General features: G+C 41.0%; 1 protein-coding gene across 1 annotated transcript in view; it reads left to right on the top strand.

The window, feature by feature from the left end:
• The first annotated feature begins 946 nt into the window (after window positions 1-946).
• The window catches only part of nxn (nucleoredoxin), a 67,798-nt gene continuing 47,829 nt past the window's right edge, over window positions 947-20,915 (top strand). Inside the window, exon 1 of the mRNA XM_084951480.1 lies at window positions 947-1,472. Coding sequence (XP_084807606.1) covers window positions 1,164-1,472 — 309 coding nt within the window. The 5' untranslated portion in view covers window positions 947-1,163. The remainder of the gene's footprint in view (window positions 1,473-20,915) is intronic.

The following is a 20,915-nucleotide window of genomic DNA, read 5'->3' as shown; positions in this document are numbered from 1 at the left end:
GTGCGTGTCACACCCTCAGAATCAGTAAATTTTTGTCATACAATAACTTTTGCATGTCTAATCAAGACACTGAATGTTCATATGTCATACTCCAAAAATAGTCTGAGATAGAGCTTGTCAAAGTGCAAGGGTGATTTTTAGTTTTTCCTTTATTTTATTTTATTTTTTGTCACTCTGGAACACCCATAACATAATAGTTACATTAGCTAGCAACATCAGATCTTTCCAGGCTGAAAAGCATGTTTAATCTATTAAAAAACTGGAACCAAATTCAATTTAAACCCACTCCATTTGTCAGATCTAAAGCCAAAAGCTCTTTTTTTGTTTCAGGATGATCAGTTAGTAGTTATTAGTTTAAATATTTCAACACAAACTTGATGTCAGTAACAGAAGAAAACATTGCTACTTTGGATGTTTTCCGTGTTTTCTGATCACTCACTGTAGCAAACGTAAATAGTAAAATTTTGGAATTACTTATTTTAAAGCTGTTGTAATTACGAATCAGCTGACTGCGTGGGGATCCGATAGGAACTTTTCTGTGTGATGTGACTGACCCTTGTTTTCTTTTGTGAGGACTAGGTGGCAGCACATCCACAGGAGTTGAGTTTAGTCTCACCCCCAGTCTAAATAGAAATGAGTAGAATTTTATTTACAGTTGTCTAAAGAAAATTAATCGACTCAAATTTAATGATGTTTGCAAACACAAGACTCTAATGCGATTCTGGAGGTCAAGCCCGGAAAACCGCTGTTATTATTCTGAAAATTTAACAAAATTAAAAAAAGAAACCGATAAACTCAGAAATTAAAACAATTAAGCTGCAAGTGCAGCTGAATTGCATTTGAAATCCATAAATTGATTAAAGTGGATTCCTTACAAACAGAATGATAAATATTGTGACAAAAGTGTGTGCTTTTCTCTTAAAAGAGCGCAACCGCTGTTGCAGTCAGGGCGATTTAAGCGGAGCGCATTCCTGCACAGCGCTCGCACCGGAGGACGAGCAGCGGTGAACACAGAGACCGCAACGCCTCGCCGGGGCTGGGAGCTCACCTAAAACCTCAAATTGGAGGTGGAGGAAGTGCTGGGTGTCGCTTGAACATAGCGGTTACATGTACAGCGGTTTCGGCTGAGGGTAACGTTGTGTGTTCGAGGACTGTACGCTGCGATGTCGGAGTTTCTGGTGAGTCTACTCGGGGAGCGGCTCGTCAACAGCGAGAAAGCCGAGGTGGACGTGCAGTCTCTGGGCGCGAAGCTGTCCCTGGTCGGGCTCTTCTTCGGGTGCAGCCTGAACGCCCCGTGCAAGCAGTTCAACGGCAGCCTGTGCGAGTTTTACAGCAGGTTCAAAAAGACGTCTGAACATAAGGACAAATTGGAAATCGTCTTCATCTCGTCTGATCCGGATCAGAAACACTGGCAAGACTTTTTGCAGGAGATGCCATGGCCTGCGTTACCTTTCAAAGACAGACACAAAAAGGTAAGATGGGCAGCGGTGATGAAGAGCAGCAGCCGAAGCAGGGCTTAGTGTCTGAAGGGGGGGGGTTCTGTGTTGTACATGGGTTGAAAGACCCTGGAAAAATAATTTTAAAAAACCCTACACATTTAGGCTATGTCTGCTTCTTCTGTCAGAGCACAGGTGTAGTTTTTAATTTGGGTCATGAATTGGGTTTGTCCTACATCGACTTATTTTAATCAGATTCATTCAAGTGGGACAAATGGGATCATCTTCAGATTCTCTGTAGAAATCTTGTAACTGGTATTCGTTATTGATAACACACAGCTATCACACACTAACGTGTGCGTACGTGTGTGTGTTCTTAAACTATAAAATCAGCTGTCTATTTTAACTGACATATACATGATTGAATTGTCAGTTTTTCCACAAAAATATGTGAGAAATGTTAACTGAAATGTGACTTTTAAAAACCCACATTTCAACCATTTTAATTAAAAAAAAAAAAAAGCAAACAAACAAAAATAAACACTTAGAGTAGAAGGATGGACTCTTGCCCTTTGACTTGATTTTTATCAATATATCTTAAAAGTGCCAGTCTAGACATTTTTGAGTTATGAACAGGAAAGTGAACAGGCTTCTCTTCTTTTTGGTTCTTCACTTTGCACTGGCTCATATTTTGACCAGAGAGTCATTGCAGAAGCATAGTTCAACTGAGCATCACAGCAGTGCTGTTATTTTATATTCTATCATATTATCCAGGTGTGGCCTGTACACAGAGAAGGCCTGTTTTTTTTCATTTTACTATCATTTCATCTTTAGTTTTCCTTAATTTCCTAAGAGTGTCAGCAAAGCAGTGCTTTGAAGATTTCTGGCTACTTTGATTTCCCTGACTTAGTAATTACTTTTATATTTGTAATGTTTGTGTACATTGAGAGGCTTAGGTGTGTATTTTGTGATGGATGTGTGGATTAAATTGCTTAATTTCTCTCTGTGTAAATGACTTTAAGCCAAAAAAAAATTAATTTATTATTTTTTTTGTTTGTTTTTGAAGGAGTTTTATTATTTGGGATAAATATCCCTTTTTTTGTTAATTGCAAAAACTGACAGGAAAAAATGATTTATTCAAATATATTCTTCCTTTCCAAAAATAAAAATCTTATGGATTATATATCATGGTAGAGGTTTGCTCTGTCAGGAAGTGCTATCTACAGCTCCAGAAAAAATAAATCCAAGTCTTAGAAAAATGGAATTGAGGACAATGTTGCATATGTCGTGTGTGCACTGCAGAATGCCAGAGGGCCATGCCAGTGTCCAGTTTGCTGAATCTAAATGTAATTGCAGATGAGGCATAAACAAAGACACCATGCTCAGCTGCATTTGCATGGCATCAGTCAGGCGTGTCAGTGAATTCTGATGATGCTCACAAAGAAAAATGCTAGACTAGATAACAAATTGTCCAAATAAAGAGGTCTGTGACCATTTGTCTTTTTGTTGTTTTTAAAAAAATATATTATTATTTTAAAGGTGAGGCCTGATGCCTATAAGAGGAAATATTTTTAGGAAAATCATACAGCAAAAACGATGTAATCTAGTTTAGCATCAGTCACGTCAGGCGGTGTGTACATAAAACCACGGTGGTCTAAAATGTTTAAAATCTGCTTCTTGTCCTAACAGTGGGTATTGGTTTTAGAAAAGACGTGCCTTGCTTAGCCATGTATAACCCTAACCGTTCTTTGTGACCACGAGGCATGACTTGGATTGAATCATTGTCTCGTAAATTCTTTCAAATTGCCAATGATGATTTCCGTTACACTTCATAATGAAGTCCAGACGTGAATAAGGTGCAGTGATGACAGGGGGGTGGGGGTTGTCTTGTTGTCTGGGGCGGAGCGCGTCCACAGTGCAGTGTTATTGTGTCGTAACTCCAAGCGGAAAATATGTGTGGCATCAACATAAGCATTGTTCGTGCTCTAATTGGTGGTCTGTTTGCTGCCCAGACCTTGTGAGAATATTGCCATACAGCTGTCTATCTCATTTTTGCAGAGGCCTGCAGTCTTCGTTCAGTTTGGGTTTCATCTCCACACATTCGTCATAATTCACTGTACTAACAGAGTCTTATAAATATGACTTTAGAAATGCGCAGAGCATTGTTATCTGTTATCAGGCACTAGTTAATTTGTGATTCGTGCATGCTGGCATCCAAGTTATATTATAGCATTACAGGGTGGTTTTCCTGCCTTCACTTACACAGCAGTCTCTTTTCCATTTAATCAGATGTTTATCTTCAGAGGATCTGGCAGCATGTTTTTGTTCAGAAATGGCTCATTTCCCTTTCTCTTCTGGGTTTTCTTGGTGTAATCAGTTGAGCTCTGATAGATGGTTAATTAATCTGCAGCTCTATTGATTATAGACTGAATGTCTCCCCCCCCAAAAAAAAAAAAAAAAATTCCAACACAAGGATTTCATGGTGTTCTTTGTCATGCACGGAGGCACACCGAATATATTTGGTTGAATAAAATAAGCCTCAACTTGTTCCGAGGGAATTTTAAATGGATTCCATTCACTCTTTTTCTTACTTTTCTTTTCTTTGTTTGCCAAAAAGTGTTTTTTGGACTAATTGAAAAATAAACAGCAAATAATGAGGAGATTAAATGATAATGAAAATAATTGCAGCCATAATTAGCAGCTTATTGTGTGGGGATTTATGTGCTTTGATTAAACAGAAGGTGGTCAGCTGAGGACCCAAATGCAACAATTTTTCTTTGTTTTAGTTCTTATTAGTTGTGTCTGATTAGAGTGCGAGAATCACATTTTGCAGGTGTGAAGTTAGCTGGCGGTGAAATGGGGGCAATCTTAAAAACCTCTCATTTGGCTCTGAGTAACACAGGAAGATCGCCTGCTCGTGATGTGCCAGAACATCTGAACGAGAACATCGCAGTACTATTTGTACCATAGACAGGCACAGGCAGACCTAATGGGTGAGTGATGTTGACTCAGTGGTGGGCTCTGTTGATGTTGTGGGTCTGTGGAGACTAAGTGGCCCTCTCAGCCCTCCATTCCGGTTTGTTTTTGACGTGATGCAGGCGGAACTCATCTCCTGGCGAAGGATGCAATTTTTCTTCAGCCCTGTCTTTCAGAGCCTTCTAACCCACCTCAGAATCTCCAATTGTACTTTTCCCTCCTCCTCCTCCTCCTCCTCCTCCTCCTCCTCCTCCTCCTCCTCTCTCTGCTTCCACTCCTCTGCCCTGTACTGACTTGGCTCCTTCCCTCTCTCTGGAGGCTCTCCCCTTTTCTTTTACTTAGGACTTATCCAGGCCTTCCCGTTGCAGGAAATGTTTGTTATTTAATCAAGAAAGGATAATATTCCTGATTAAATGCAGAAAGTAAAGAAAGTCTTCTGCCAGTCTTTGTTGAATCTGTCCTTGGAGAGAAAAAGGTGAAACTGTCATGTTGTTCTGGTGGTTTCGTAATATGAATGTACTGAGAAGTGTAATTGGCCATTATATCTTGGTACCAAATGAATGAATTTAATTTTGCTCTCCCCTCATGTGCGTGTCTGCTTTTTATAAAGGTTACGCTCGGGTCAGTTATACACTGCATAATTGTTTCTGCTTTGTTTGATAAGCTTTGTTTGAGCTGGTGGTCAAGCTACGGGTTCACAACACAGTTTCTAAACAGCACAGAGGACTCTCCACTTGTGCTCGTGTTGAGAGACCCTCGAGTAGCGAGTTCTTAGTGAATGGATGTCTGCTGTTGTTCAGAGATGGCCAGCTGTCTGACTTGCTTGGCACTGCCTTACATGGACTTGTGCACCAGCAGCAGAGAGACAGAGAGTTGCATGTAAATGAATTGAAGCCATGGCCAAAGTGATCTGAGAATCCAACTTTACTAAAGGGGGAGAACAAGCTGAGATGCTGCCAGAGTCGTTCCTGCAGGAGTGAGAGGGGGGAGGATCACATCGCAGGGAGAGAAAGGCCTCTTGTTCGACTCCTCCTGGTCGGCGGTTCTGCTGTGTGGCTGGCCCCCTGAGGCAGGACGCCCGCTCGCTCGGCTCGCAGCCAGGGGCAAAGGGTGCAAGGAGCTTCAGAGTGGGGCTAAGGACACCTTTCATCAGTATGTCAGTGGTCTGCTGAAAACTGAATTGCACCCTGCCCATCATGCATCCTTCACTGTAACCAAAGAAGTGGCTTGAAAGAGTGGTTTGAACTGTTTTATCTGCAGGTGGTAATCCTCTGTTCTTGATCAGCTTTGCCTTTGGTTTCTGTGGCTTTGTGTTGTAGAGGTCTTCTGTTTTGGTCTGGGTTAATACTGGGACATTTTTGAGGCTTCTGTGATGTGGAAAATTCGCAGCGGAGAGACCGTGAGAGTTAAATGTCAGATTTAGAGATGTATTCATCACAAATTTTGGCCCAGTCTTCCTGAACAGCTTGGCATACGATACATGAAACGGCTTATAAACTGACCTAAACTTGTACTATAAGTGAAAGCAAAAGGCCATCACTAAATGTGTCAAGATGTGTCAAACTCAAAGATGACTTGCACAAAAACTAAAAACCAACACAGATGGAACAAATGTGAGAAGGTTCGTACTTCTTAGATTTCTTCATTAGAGGTTTTAGTACGTGGTATGAAGTTGGTTATGGAATTAAAGTGAATGAGCTGATCCTTACTTTAAAACATTTCACCCGTGTAGGTTGCACGACCAAATCTTAAAATCAGTTACACTCCCCGAGAGTTTAATTGAAAATTTTGTGGAATATAAAGCCAGAGAGAGTTTTTAAGAGCAGAAACCTCTAATCTTCACACTGGTTCTTGGCATTTTTTTTTTCTTGTACATTCAGATTTCTGACATCTAAAAATATAGTACTACATAGCTTAATGCACAGTGTTTACTTCTCCAGCATGGTTCATGGCTCAGGGGTCTGACACTGACATTGACACTGGAAGATAACGCTAATTTTGTCTAAATTGCATGAAAGAGCACAATTACCTCATTCATCAGGCATTAATTTAATCACAATGTGCAGTTTGAACTTCAGCTGTACTTGCTTTCAGTCTTTTATTTCTGTTTCTGTCAGCACAACAGCTTTAAGCTTTTTATTTTATTGATTTATTTATTTTACATTTTGGTAAATAACTTATGGCATGTTTCTGTAATATAATTCAAATGCAGTTCTCACCATTTGGTTTGGCCCCGTTTCTGACCACAAACTGACCTTGGAGAAACTGTTACCTTGACTCCGGCTGTAAGTGTGCATGTCTGGCTCCAGAGCTGTACTTTAATGAGACTCCATTGTCCTGCAGCTGTGAGGCCTTGCTCCTGTGCGCCATGTTTGACAAAAGCTTATGTAAAGAATGTGCGCAGACACCTGCTCCACTGAAGCTGTTCAGGGCCACGGGGCATGGAAATTGTGTGTTTGGACCCGGGATACTCAGCAGTGCCAACTGTTACTTCTCACAGCACCGAGCTTGTATTACTGTCTCCTTTCACTGCCCATTGTGGCCTCTTTACTTGGAGAGCTGTAATATTATGAGAGACGACAATGGAGATTTCATCAGAGGTGAAGTTGAGTGGCTTAAGTTACCCAAGTGAGAGTTTGGCGAACAGTCGCATTATGTGTCTCGTAAAACTCTTTCCCCCTTGCAACTCTATCTGTTTTTACTTCCGTTATCTACCCGTTCAGTGACAACACACAATGGCTGTAAGGCTGCGACCTCTGACTGTGGTCCATGAACCACTGAAACGATACTCTGAGACTAACTTTTCCTCTTTGTCCCGCGTTCTCCGGCTGGATCGCTAGTGGACGGTGTGTGGTTTTCAGCCAGGACTTTCCAAAGTGGAGTGACGTTAAAGATAATAGACGTGGCTAATGTGTTCACCACAGTGTCTGCTGTAGCTCTCTATGAGAACAACAGATGATTCATTTAGCCCTGTACGTTATCCCAAAACCACCCTATTTGTGACAAATACTAGTAAAATAATCCAAACCGATGCAGCAGAAAGTTCAGCATGCATCACTCAAAATTAATTTTGGGTTCCACTGATGACAGCAAAGCGGCTTAGACCGAACTCTTTTCCATGGGAATAAGCAGATGGTTGTTACTTCAACGGGTGAAGCCACCATCATCTGTTATGGTTTATTGCTGCTGTATCAGAGTTTGTTCTCCTTTTCTCTGAGCTGAGAGCGCTTCATGGATGGGTTGGCTTGCCCGGACCCTCCCCCCAGTCAATCCTCCGGTCTGTAATTGCCCCGCACCGCAGCTCAGCAGCCCTTTCCAACATAATAACAGCATAGCCGCCCCAGGGGCATCCTGCCATCCAGAGCTGTCCTTTGTCTTGCTGTTATCTCTCCTAGATTGAATGTTGGCTCTTTGTGATTTCTCAGTTTTCCCCTCTACATTTCCAGTGATCATATTTCCTGAGCTAAATGAAAAAGATGCATTTATGGATACGAAATTTGGGCCGTGTAGGATTGCTACAAATTTTCATCGTCACCACTAACAAACAATAAAATCTATCTCATGTAGGATATCTGTTGCATCGGTGAGACGGGATGCTGATTTGATGTAAATTTATTCATAGTTTTAAGATTTCTGGCATGACAAGTTTCCCTCTGGACGATAGCCTTTTCACTTCCATGTGACCGCCACCCTGCTTCCCTGGTTGTGTGCACTGTTGTGTGTACACGCAAGCTGTAAACCCCCTCCTGTCTGTGGTATTTTCATTCAAGTGTAAGTGTTCCTGCAGCTCCTGCCTCTGTCTGTAAAGAAGCTCGCCTTACAAAGAGACCCAGTGTCTCAGCATGTAGCATGGCACGCTGGCATCAGCTCTGCTTTCTCGCCCAGTTTAGCTGTTGCATGCGGCAAGTGCATTTTTTTTATTTTTTTGTTAAATCTCACATACGAAGCATTCCCTCTGACAAAGTTAAGAAAGGGTATGTTGAATTCTGACAGCGGCAGGCTGTTGCTTAACTAGAAATTTTAATCAATTCCATTTATGTACTTGCAATTACAGCTGGTCTATGAAATAGTTGTAGAAAAGCTCAAACAGTAGAAACAACATCCAAGAGCAGCAAGTATCAGTTAGGATTGCAATTTGATGTCTAACCAGTTGAAATAAGTTATTGATTTAAATTGTTAAAACGATTACCTAAAAGTTCAGAAAAACAGTTGCTGAATAAAATATTGTAAAGTGAGGACAGGACCAGAAATGATGACCACTTCTTCCTCTGTATTCTTATGGGCTTTGTGGGATTCCTAATGCTGCATGACAGAAGACAGAGTAGCATCCAGCTCTTTGAGAAGTTTGAAAGATGAATTTCCTGTAAGACAAGGCCAATGCAGTGCATCTCATTTTATTGCCTGTCATTGCAATAACAGAGTAGGATTTTAATATTGTGGATTGATTTGTGAGGCAGACCCTTTTAAAGTTAAAGCTCTTTTGGCTTTTGAATTATTCGTTTAACTTAAGACTGCATTCTCTGCATTTTAGATTTTCTTTTTTCATATAAGAACATTTAAACATTTTGGAGATCTGTTCATTTGCTTTCTGACTCAAGTATAGATGAGAAGATCAATACTGCTCTAATATTTGCATGGTCAACATGGAGCTGTTATTATACTGGAGCACAAAGATTAGAAAACGAGTGGGAAAAATCTGACTATGGTGGACCTCAGAGTCTTCTCATCTTATGCTCATTAAAAAGGCAAATATACCGGTCACCCACACCATTAAAATCACTCAAATAGACTGCTGGGTTCAAGTTGATCTCGATTTTGACAAGAGCCATCCACTCCTCGCCTGTACCTGTACATTGTTGCAAACCAAGCGTACCCCCTTTGGCAGTGGTCCTCAACAACAGTGGCCTCCCCAGAATTCAAGGAATGGCATGAGCAGGACAACAGAGACCGAAGTATTGACTTGATATCCAAAGTCCCCGGATCCCACTTTGATAAAGTGTGGAACAATTCTTAAACATGCAGCTTAGGAGGACTTGGGGGCCTGTGGTGTCAGGCACCAAAGTCCACACCTAACACATCTTTTTTTTAACTTTAACTAGCAAAACAAGGGCGACCTGCACAGGATTACATAACTGATTAAACCGTTGTGGCTGTATTTCCCAAAATGCAGAGCTGTTCCTTTTAGGGAAACTTTGACAGGCAATAACTAGACAGTATATTCAATGTGCCACATCTCATCAGTTATCAGTGGTATCCTTTCAGCATGGGCACTTTCCAACTCTCAGTTACTCAGCAACAAGATGTTCTCTGAGCACCAGAGAAAACTGAACAATATTAAAATCTAGAAATAGCTTTGTCAGTCTTTTTGACAGTTTGCAGAAACTTCCATTACCTAACCCTTTGCCCAGGCCCAGAAACCCCGTCTTCTTTTTCTGCTTCTTCAATTTAAACGTCTCGTTTGCACGTCCCTTTTAACCCCCTGCTGTTTTAAGGGTTTTATCCACATGTAATGTTTTGACCTTGCTGATCTCACATAATTCAGATTAGCTGGTTCTAACTGATGGCTGATCCCTACTTTTCTCCTACACAGATGCCACATTTACAGTGAGTTGTTAATCTCCTGTAGGATAATGAGGCAGCTGAGGATGTATCATATGTCTAATAAGATCCGATGCCAATGCAGACATGCTTCCCAAGAGTCTTTTCCATAATATTGAATCAGCTTTTTCAGTCTTTGCGGTTTAGCTCAGAAGCAAGTTGAGTTTTAAGAATTGCAGAAAGGATGAAGAAATATAGGTGAGCATCTCCAAATGTACTTTTTGTCAGACCTCAGCATCCCAATAAGACTCCGTAGTTGTGTGTGACTAATTTAAATGCCATTCTCGCTAAGTTGGCATGTTGTTTTTTAGAAAAAGTGAATAAAATTGAGGAGAGTCTAGCTGAAGCAGATCTCCATGGCCTGTAGTTAGCTCATTATTTTGGTAATAACCAGAGAGTCACTTGGAATCATTTGCAGATGCACCCACCCGCTCCGGCAGGAGATTGCACACAAACAAGCATACTTGTACTTGGAACATTTAATGTGTTTCTGTTTCAATTATCACTCTAAATATCCAAAATCATCTGCAGCCAGGTTCACTGAGTTTACCTCGCCTGTGTTATTTGACACCATTGCAACAACACGCTCCCCACATAATTGCACATTATATCTTCTTTGGACAAATGGATATGTTGATATTCCCACTTGGTGTGTGTTTGTGTGTGTGTGTGTGTGTGTGTGTGTGTGTTTCTGTGCACATGTCACATGATTCTGTAGAATACATTTGTGAGCTATTACTCAAGGTCACCAGTGGGCAAGCTAATCTGGAGAGCAAATAATGGTGCTGCAGTGCTCCCCATAAATCGATTCATGCTGTTGCATTATCAGTTGCATTACACTAACAATAAGAAACTGTTTATTTTGGAGCTGGTTTATTCCTACTGAAAGTCCGTCACTAAGGTAACAGTATGGCACAGATTGTCTTGCCTGCTTTTTGTCAGTTAGTGGTTTGTTTGGGTTTTTTGTTTGTTTTTTTGTTTTGTTTTTTGTACTTGATTACATGATTATCCATCCATCCATTCTCTTCCACTTATTCTCATCAGGGTCGCAGGAGGCTAGAGCTTATCCCAGCTACCATAGGGTGAGAGGCACGGTACACCCTAGACAGGTCACCAGTCTATCACAGAGAGACAGACAACTATTCACATGCACATTCACACCTATGGGCAATTTAGATTCACCACTTAAACTAACCCCACTAAGTCCATGTCTTTGGACTGTGGGAGGAAGCCGGAGTACCCGGAGATAACCCACGCAAACATGGGGAGAACATGAAAACTCCACACAGAAAGGACCCGGGCAGATGCTGAAGGACTTGGGACCTTCCTGCTGTGAGGCAACAGTACTAACCACCACGCCAAATTTATTTCTACTGAAATAATTTTTGGCATTATACAGTAAATGCATGTTGTCTGTAAAGTTGCTGTGATCAGTACTTTTATATGTAATAAAAGCAGCAACCACAAGCACTAAAAAATAGGCTATAAGAAATTTCAAAAAATGTTGGTACAAAAGCTAGGCAGTCTAATTAATGCCCATGCTTTTTGACAACTGGAGGGTAGGTGACTTTTTATACAGCCTTAATACAATTGTATTGCATTTAATACAAAGGCTCCATATATTTGCAAGTTATAATTAAAGGTGTGCTTACTTTGTGTGCCAGGTGCGTGCCCTTTTAGCTTTCAGCTTTGAGCATTTGTTATACAAAGGCCATGTCAAGATACCAGGAATTTAGCATTCGTAACAACACCAAAAGAATTACACAAAGCTTGATACACAATTTAATACCAAGGTAAAAAGTGTCATCAACTGTTTTAAAGCTCTGACTTTGTTGTAGCAGGCCATTGACATGAAATGTTAACACAAATGTTATGACAGTTGCTGAGAAACTTACTAATATTAGACGCTACACTACATTATTACTATATAGCATTGCCGAAATTTTAGTTTGTTGCTTTACAGAGTTAATCCCCATTAACCTTCATGTTTAGGTGCATGGTGTTCTGTAACCGCAAAGCCTTCTGAAATTGTATGCTGTAACCTGAGCTGCGTCCTTTCACTTACAGAAGATTTACACCCACACTACCTATAGTACTTAAATAAAAATCTTTTTTTCCTCCAAATTTTTAAACGGGTACCATCCCTAACAAACATAGTGTAAATTGGTGTTTTAGTTTTTCTATTAAGTATGTTTAATGTAAAATAAGTACCCATCTGTTTTACATAATGCCAAGTGGTGTATGAAGCTTGCTAACCAGGCTAGCTAGCGCAGACAGCGCTGATAATGCCGCTGCTCTGCGTGGTTATCTCTGGCTTCAAAAAGCAGCAGCGATAGCAGGTAAAATATCACTGTTTTGACTCGCTCTCATCTTTCTCTTTAGTGATGTTTCTGTCTTTTTAAAAGGAAGTTTGTGTGTATGCGGAAACCTTTCTGTATGGAGCTAGCAGGGGGATGGCTGGGGAAAATATTGATTCATTTAGGAGGTGCAGACTCACATATTTCCCTCACAGTTGGTAGAGAGCAAAGAATTAACTTCACCCTTTTCCTTTTGGAGCATTTGTCAGGTGGACACAATCTTGGAGAACTTGTGTTTTCAGACTGCAAAGATTTTTTTTTTTCCTTTTTAATTCAAAGCTTGCTTTCTATGTTTTAGTGTCAGCCCGCGTTCTTATTGTAATGCTGTAGACCTGTATTGAATTGTATGGTGCTGTTTTGTTTGTTCACATCAGCTGCAAATAAAGCAAACACGCAGAGAACTCGACCTTGCTGCTGACAAACACACGGTTTCTGTATAATGCACAACAGCAACAGGCCAGAAGAAACACTGATGGCAGCCCATATGGAGGTGTTGGCTGTAACTGGGGAGAAAATGAGAAGAAGGATTCATGAAGGGAGAGCAACGCTGTCAGGTAGTAAATGTCACGAGAGGTGCTTATTATCCAAGAACGAGGGTTTCTCATCTAGTAGTCTAGGATGCATGCTAGAAGTAGGCTTGTAAAGACCAAGAGAGGCTCGCTTGTGTATTTCTTCACTCATCACATCCTATTTTGGAATCCGCTACATCTTTCTTCTGTAAAAACAAAAACACCACATGCATTCCTGCTCATGTAGTTGCACTGAGGAATGTGTTCCTCAGAAAAGGCTCTCACAAATCATCAGACACTTTTAGTGGTTGAAAGTAAGACCCCCTGCTGAGGCTGTGCTGTGGCTTAGCTCTGTTTCTGTGTTGGAGGCTAATCGCTGTTTTTATTAGTCTTTTTTTTACCCAATCTGTTTGCATGGAGCCTCAATCCCACGGCCACGTTGAATGAAAGGGTTTATCAGCTTAAGCCTGTTGTAAGGAGCACGAGAGGTCTCATCTTTTCACTGAGGAACGAGAGCAACCCTCGGACACAAGTGTCCGGGCAATTAAGAGACGCGGGGGCCTCAAAGAGAGATTACTGGCACACAGAGTTGTGGCCGGCTTCTTTCTTGTCCTGTGCATTGTTCGCTCAGTGCTGAGACATGTTATGATTGGTGCTATGTTCTCAAAGGGCCTTGGAGGGAGGGAGATGACTGAATGCAGTCATGGGGCTCTTATCTGGGGAAGATTCAATGGATGCAGCATCAAATTATGGCTTTTTAAATAGTCACTGGCTAAACTGTTTCCCTAATAGTCATCCTAATGTGATCTGATGGCTGCAAATTCAGAGGTGGTGAGGGGTTTGGGTTTTGTTTTTGTTTTTGTTTTTTCATGGTCTGGACGTTGACCACATTTTTCCATTGTGTTGTGAACATGTTCAAGCGTCCATTGTGGCCTGTTTTGACTTTGTTTATTATGTAAACACAATACTTTGCTTTGTGAAGAAGCTCGCTCGCTATCTAATCGCCCTTTATGGTGTTATGGGTGGATGCTTGGCCTGGTCTTGGCACATCAAGGTTTTGATTATGAGCTAGTACAGATGTTGTTCCAACACTAGCTGTTAAGTGCTATTCAGCACTAAAGTATCTATGTGAGAAGGACCATCAGAGGCAGGTGAAAGCTCTGGGGGGGAAGGGAGCCCTCCATAGTTGCTTTAGTGGAGCAATGAGAGTAGAAGGTCAAAGGACAGTGGGGCTTCTTTTTGTTGTTGTTGTTGTTGTTAAGCTCTTACAACAGAAATCCCCATCCTAATATAGCCCATCATCGTGTTTGTGGCGGGGGTATTGGACCTTCACAATGTCACTGATTTATCATCCAAACCTTGGCGTCGGCTGAAAATCTCCTGGTTGACTGCCATTGGTTTATTGCCAATCCAACTCCTTTCACTGACAGGAGTGTTTATGGGTGGCTTCTTATCAGCTGTGTGGTCCTTTGTATCTAGATCAACTTCTATAAATTTGTTTGACTGAGTTAATGCTCCTTTGAAAAATGATTTTTCTTTCTCTTGAACATAAGGGGGGATATACATCATAGAGGGAAGGGGGAAAAAGCTCAGACTTTTACTACTGATGTGTCCCTATAGACTATGTCAGAACTCCTCTCTACATGGTGAAAGCTTTAGTAAAAGTAAGCTGTGATAATCACCACTTTTTGTATTCAAAGTGTTGCTGTAACATTGCTGTTTGAAGAACTGTGTATTGCTGAGGTGCACTGATCAGCATCTGTTATCATTTAGGGCTTCGTCACACAAACCAGTTAGCAACCATCTGACAACCGCTGGACTTGAGGGAAAAATCTGTATTCCCCAACCTGTTGGCGACCGGTTCCTGGCTGTCGTCAGTGAAATCAGTCACACAGAGGGTGCTGAACTAAAACCTCTTTGGTTTGCTTTGGTTGCAAGCAGATTAAGGGAATACACACTTTCCCTAGCAACTGGAGGCTACCAGAGGGTCACAGGCTATTCTCAAGAGTAGCATGAATGGGGCTTTGGCAGTTGATTTCACAGCCTGTTTGCTCTCATTCTGTACATGTTAAAATTTTAATGTAGTATGGTACTTCAAATGGGGTTAAAAGTTATAGTAGTAGTTACAAAAAAGATGTACAGTATTGAACTTGATAGATTAGCAGCAAAAATCTAACCTGCTTAGTTTCATATAGCTCCTGTGTTATATTCAGGGATTTGATATTATATAGACGTGTTTAGCTTATTTCTATTTCTGGCTTTAACACAAATCATCACAAAAATGTTGTAAATCTTGTTGAAGGTTCTTGATTTCACTCTTCAGTTTGGCTCAAACTCAGCATTTCATGTCTGAATTTCTTCCAACAATCTGATGTGAAATGAAAAATACTGTCGTGATTTTTTTTTTTTTTTTTTTTCAAACTTCACTTTAATTCACACCCACACACATCCCTCCACGTGATTTTAAACAGTAAAGGCTTGAAATCGAATTCCAGTGCTCTTACTTTGGTGTGGCGTCAGGAGTGACGGTGCCTCTGTAATTTCATTACTTCACATCTTTGGGTGTTAGTTGAAATAGCCAATAGTCAAGATATAAAGCAAATACTGGCACACAAGACCTACATTGTTGTTAAAGTTGGGAACTATTCCCCTGAAGACATTATTAAAAAGTAATGCGCAGTAATCTCCCTCAAGCAGCTACACTGAGTGCAAACAAAATAGTAGTTCATGTTTTGACATGTATGTATTTTTTGGGGGCAATATTTATCCTTGACATTAAAAGGACTGGAGGCCTCCATTTTTATTTATTTTCTTACATAGTTACTTGTTTAAAGGACATGAACTCTGAGAAAGAAGACAAACTTAAAGCGTGCACCTTTCTGCTTGTGCGACTTGTAGCCTGTGAGGTGTTAAATCGAGTCAGGAGACCATGCGAGTGCAGGGAGTGGGTAAACACAGACGAAATACTTAACCCTCCCTGCGCTCGTCTGCTCACCACTATGTCACTCGCCACCTGCTCATTTGACAGCACTGCTGCTTTTGGAAGCAGCAGGTGTGCTTTTAAGTCCAAAGGTAGCAGGTTCCGCTCCGACAACCTCGGCTTCTGTTGTGGTCGCTTTTTGTAAAGGCGGAGTATAGAATGCTGAGATCATTACATATCTTTAGTTTAGCCGCATCAATGGTGCACTGTTTGTTCTCCACAGAAACTTAGAAAGCCGATGAAGTGAAGCTGAAATAAGTCAGATGATGGTTTTGTGTCAGGAATGCCAGGGTTTCTGCCAAAGCCTATACCTATTCATCTTCTCTCTATCTATCATATAATTATGCTGCACGGCTAGAGCCAGAGGTATGTACTTTGACTAAAAGAGGGAGAATAAAACTAAAGAATTATTGTTGCAAATGAAAATGACTGCATTTTCTTTCTTCTTTTTTTTTGATGGAAATGTAGTCAGGCTCAAAGAGAGGAGGGGGGTGAAAAGGCACAGTTCTGTTCTGGGATTCTTTTTTTGGAGTGCAAAGAGTAGCTCTTTGTAGCTGAAACCCCCACATGTGGAATCATTTCTCTCGTGTCCACAGACTTCGCTGTGTGGCCGAACCCCCTGAGAAACAAAGGCTTCTTCATCACTTCATCACTTTTCTTCGACACTCTGTTGCTCCAGGTGTTCACCCTCTAAGCTGTTGAGATGAACTGTAGATAGGAGGCTTGTCCAAAAATACATTTTTTTAAAAAACTGGAGGTAGGAGAAAGTCAACATGAGAAATGCTGGCCAAAGCGTGCTGCAAGCCTGTCAAAATTCTCACAGGTACTTAATAAAGCTCTGCTTTTCCTCATCTGGACTTCTTTAAGCTTGAGAGGCTGACTGAGTGCGAGGAATCCACTCTGCTTTGTTGTGGTGAGGGGAAAAGAAATCTGGGCAGGGTCCTGCCAGTTGGGTGGAGATGGGTTCATAATGTATGCTGTAATTGCCCTGCATAATTATTGGCGTCAGGGCATAATCACACAGGGCAACACAGGCAGCATCTCCATCAATTGTGCTTGGTATGGTAGCATTAGCTTTGCAGGAAAAAAGAAAACAACAGAAAAAAAAAAAAAAAAACCCTGAGTCCCTCTTGTAAAAGAGATTGTGGCTCAGTAGGACTTCCTGGTAAAATAAAGGTAATAAATAAAATCAGAGCTGAAGCTTTTGATAGTTTGCTGTCCAGAAGAAGGTATGTTGTTTCAGGAATGATGGTGGTTCTGGTTTTCAAGAAGGGAGGTGTATATTTTCATGATTTCTAGACCTCCTCTCACATGTTCTCCCTTTGTCCATTCTCAGAAACTGAAAGCACAGCCAAGTTAAATATCTGGCGTGGACTCAAAGCTCTGAATATTTCCGCACAAAGCCAAACGATTTATAGAAGTTCATGGATGGAGATAACAGATCGCATGTTGTATATGTGGCTATTTGGTTGCCAGTGTTAATGGGTGGGTGTACCAAGCGCTGCCGTGGAATATAAGGTAATAATACACCGGGGTTTCTCAAGTTTGACCATTGTTGAACGGAATCGTCTGGCTTTTATATTATGAATCTGAGGTTGTGTGTTCTAATGAAAACTCATTGAAAGAAAGGAGTTGTAATACAGAAGGACTGCGCTAAATATTAAGACTTTTTTTTTTTTTAAATTGGAAAAACACAAGTATCTCTTTTTAAAGGAAAAAAAAAAAACCCACCGGTTCATGCAAGTGTCGTACTGTCTGGTCTGATTTTCATCCTGGCTCAGCTGAGTAGCTTTCAGATCTTTCCTTCTCATGTCCTCCTGTGCAGGACAGCCGTCTCCTGTAGTTGCCCTTCTTTCTCCTCTTGTTTTATGCCTTTTGTTTTCTTTTGAGTTATTTTGGCCTTAAAAGCAAAACTTTCTGTCCTAGACTCATCATTTAATCATACCCACTTCTCTTTCTGGATGATTTGAGCTCGGCTGCTTGGACTCAAAATATTTCCCTAAAATTCAAAGACAACCCTGCAACCTTACTGCCGTGCTGAGAGTGGGCGCTGAAAAGAAGGCAGGAAATGATTCTTTTGCAATGGCTCGCACCATCTTTTATTATTATGAAACATAATGGCTGCAATTTGTGGGGGAAAAAACAACAACAAGCCCTTAGATGACCACGCTTTTGATGTTTATTTTGAGATCACCCTGCTGATTATAATTGCGACTTCTCATTTCTTTTATGCCATACAGCAACACACTGCTAACACGACTGCTGCTCATTATGCAAACACCGAGATAGCACGTCTTTATCTGAATGGTGGGAATCTGTTCCAGTCACAGTCTGTTTATATAAACGCCAGAAGGAAATATGCTGGTGGTTTTGGGGTTTAGCGGCGCAGTCGACGGTTAGCACAGTTTGTGTATTTGGCACCAAGTTAACACATCGAAAGAAAAGAAACAAGAGCGAAGCTTCAACCACGATCCGAGGCCTGCTTTTGTGTTTGCCAGTGGTGAAGTGTGAGCAGCTGTAGGAGGATGCCAGCATGAGGACTGAAATAATTACTGCAGTATGCTAGCGCAGTCAACGCTATACAACTGCAGCTGTTTCCTTTTGCTGTTGAAAGAATTTGAAAGGATCTAATGCAGCTCCAAGGTTTCTTTTTTTTTTGGGGGGGGGGGTTAGTCAGTGAGTGGAGTCATGACTACCTAGCAGGGATCTGCTGGACTGTGGTGCCATTTTGAAAAGTAAATGCATTTAAAGTTTAACGGCCAGAGACTTAAATGTGGAAAGGACCACTCTGGCGATTTATTACCAAGTTGAAGGGCTTGGACATAAACTTGTGGCCTCACACCAGGTTGCTATGTGTTTTTTACAGACTCCACCCCCACAGCAGTGTCTTCTTCCCACTAACACAAGAGAGACCAGGACGTTTCCTTTCATTTATGTCTAAAAGGCATTCGCCTCCTTCTGATTTTACTGTTTGTTTTTTACACATTTTGACGTTTCAAGTTGGGGGTGAAAGACTCCCTGGTGTCTCTGTTCTCATGAGCAACACACAAAAGAAGCAGTGAGAGCTGAATGTGCTCTTTAAAGCAGTTCTGGCTGTGCTACACAGGCTGTGATGCGGTGGGTGGATGGTGCCACATTAACCAAAGGCACTGATATGCACAGTCTGAAAAGACTCTAGAAAGCATGTGGCTGTGTTTAACCCTGTGAGGTCTAAGACGTGATGACTCTAACCATCTAACCGAAAATAAGCCTATACAAAGGTGTGACAGGACCAAAATAAGGCTGGGCTATATCATACCGTTCATGGTAATACCGGTGTAATTTTGGGCAACGATAGGAAAATGAAATATCGCGATAGAATATGGGTAAAACGCGCATGCGCAGTGCCTATGTTTACATACGCACATGGCGGCGACGCAGAATGAGAAGGGCGAAAGTGGATCGTTAACTGAAACGGATGAACCAGAATTGGTTTGTAAAAATGCTGCAACTTCAGCGGTGTGGAACTGGTTTGGCTTTCGTCCGTCAGATACACAACAAAGCACTATTTTTGGTAGCGCATGCTAGCGGGCCGTCGTCATTACCGTGTTGTTTGGAAAATACGGCACACTTAAAATCAATCCTTTGATTTTTCTGAAAATCGACAGTGCCCCTTATAATCCCGTGTGCCTTATGTATGAATTCTGGTTGTGTTTACTGACCCCGAAACGATTTTATGTCGTACATGGCGCTCGGAAATCTGTCAAATGTTTTAGTACGACTTTGCTAAGCTACGAACCCGCACCGCTTGATGGATTGTCGGAGCATTACGGCTGTCGTAGGCAGGCACCTCGCGGAGTGATACGTACTGTGCTTCAACATAATATTACCGTATTGTGTGTGTGTGTGTGTGTGTGTGTGTGTGTGTATAACCTCTTTTTAAGTTTTGTGGATATTATGCATGGCTATGCTGAGGATATGTCGGCCAGTTTCCACTGGAAATGCCTTTTGGTTAAACTGTCAGCAAGGAATTTGCACTGTTACATGTTTATATAACTTTAATGCACATAAAAAAACAGCTGCTTGTTTAAGTGAAAATACATTGATGGGTTTTTTTGCACTAATAAAGTTGTGGAGTTGTAAAGCATTTTGTCTAGTGTCAGTTATATCATTATTGCAAATTTTCAAATGTGTATCGTGATAAATATTTTTGGTCATATCGCCCTGCTGTAGGCCAAAATACATAACGATATGTAAGACAATGCAGTCTGTAAATGTAATTGTTATATGAAGGCAGTGAAGACTTAAAAACACTTTAAATGTGGTTATTTTGACCCTTTTTATTTAGATCTTCTGGGCAAATGTTAAATGTAAAAATGTGAAATGTCCAAAATATAAAATGCACGATGGCTACTGTAGTAGCTATTCTAAAATTTTACAGTGGAGTAAATTTGTACTGTTCTTTTGTGCATCCCATTCATAAATTCTCTCCAGAGTCTTTCACGTGGTTCTTGTGTAGGTGGCAGAAGAGGTCTGTGGTGTGCAAATCTGTCATGGGAACTGGTGTGCAGCATAATTTGCAGAGTATGGTTTTTTTTTATTTTTGGTTCGTGTCACACTTTTGTAATCAAATCACACCCACGCTACAGAGGTCTTCCCTACCCTTTGTCTCTGCTTGACCAGAGCTACTTAGTTCTGCCTCACCTTATCTCGCCATGCTGGGATTCACCTTTCTGTCTGCATCTAAGTGGTGCCATGTAAGAAAACCTCATCCACATGATGAAAACAATATTGCTGTGAACAATTGTGCAACTTTTTTGGAAAAAAAAAAATAAAAAATTTATTTCACCGTCAAATACATGTTAATATATTGTATAAAGTCATGTAACCCAAGCTAAGGGTTTGGAGTTTAGGGTTGGCTGGCACATGTTTTTAACTCTTCATAGTTGCTTGCTTGAGGAGCTGATGATCCTTGTTGTTACTATAGTGGCTATAATGTAGCTAATAAACCAGTTTTTGTTGTTTGAAGAGCTCACCTGGACATGACGTTTTAGATGGGAAAGCTAAACCCAAAATATTC

Source organism: Perissodus microlepis, chromosome 14 (assembly GCF_051167445.1).
Source record: "Perissodus microlepis isolate ML-2025 ecotype Zambia chromosome 14, ASM5116744v1, whole genome shotgun sequence".
Taxonomy (NCBI): domain Eukaryota; kingdom Metazoa; phylum Chordata; class Actinopteri; order Cichliformes; family Cichlidae; genus Perissodus; species Perissodus microlepis.
This window is presented reverse-complemented; position numbering and strand designations above follow the sequence as displayed.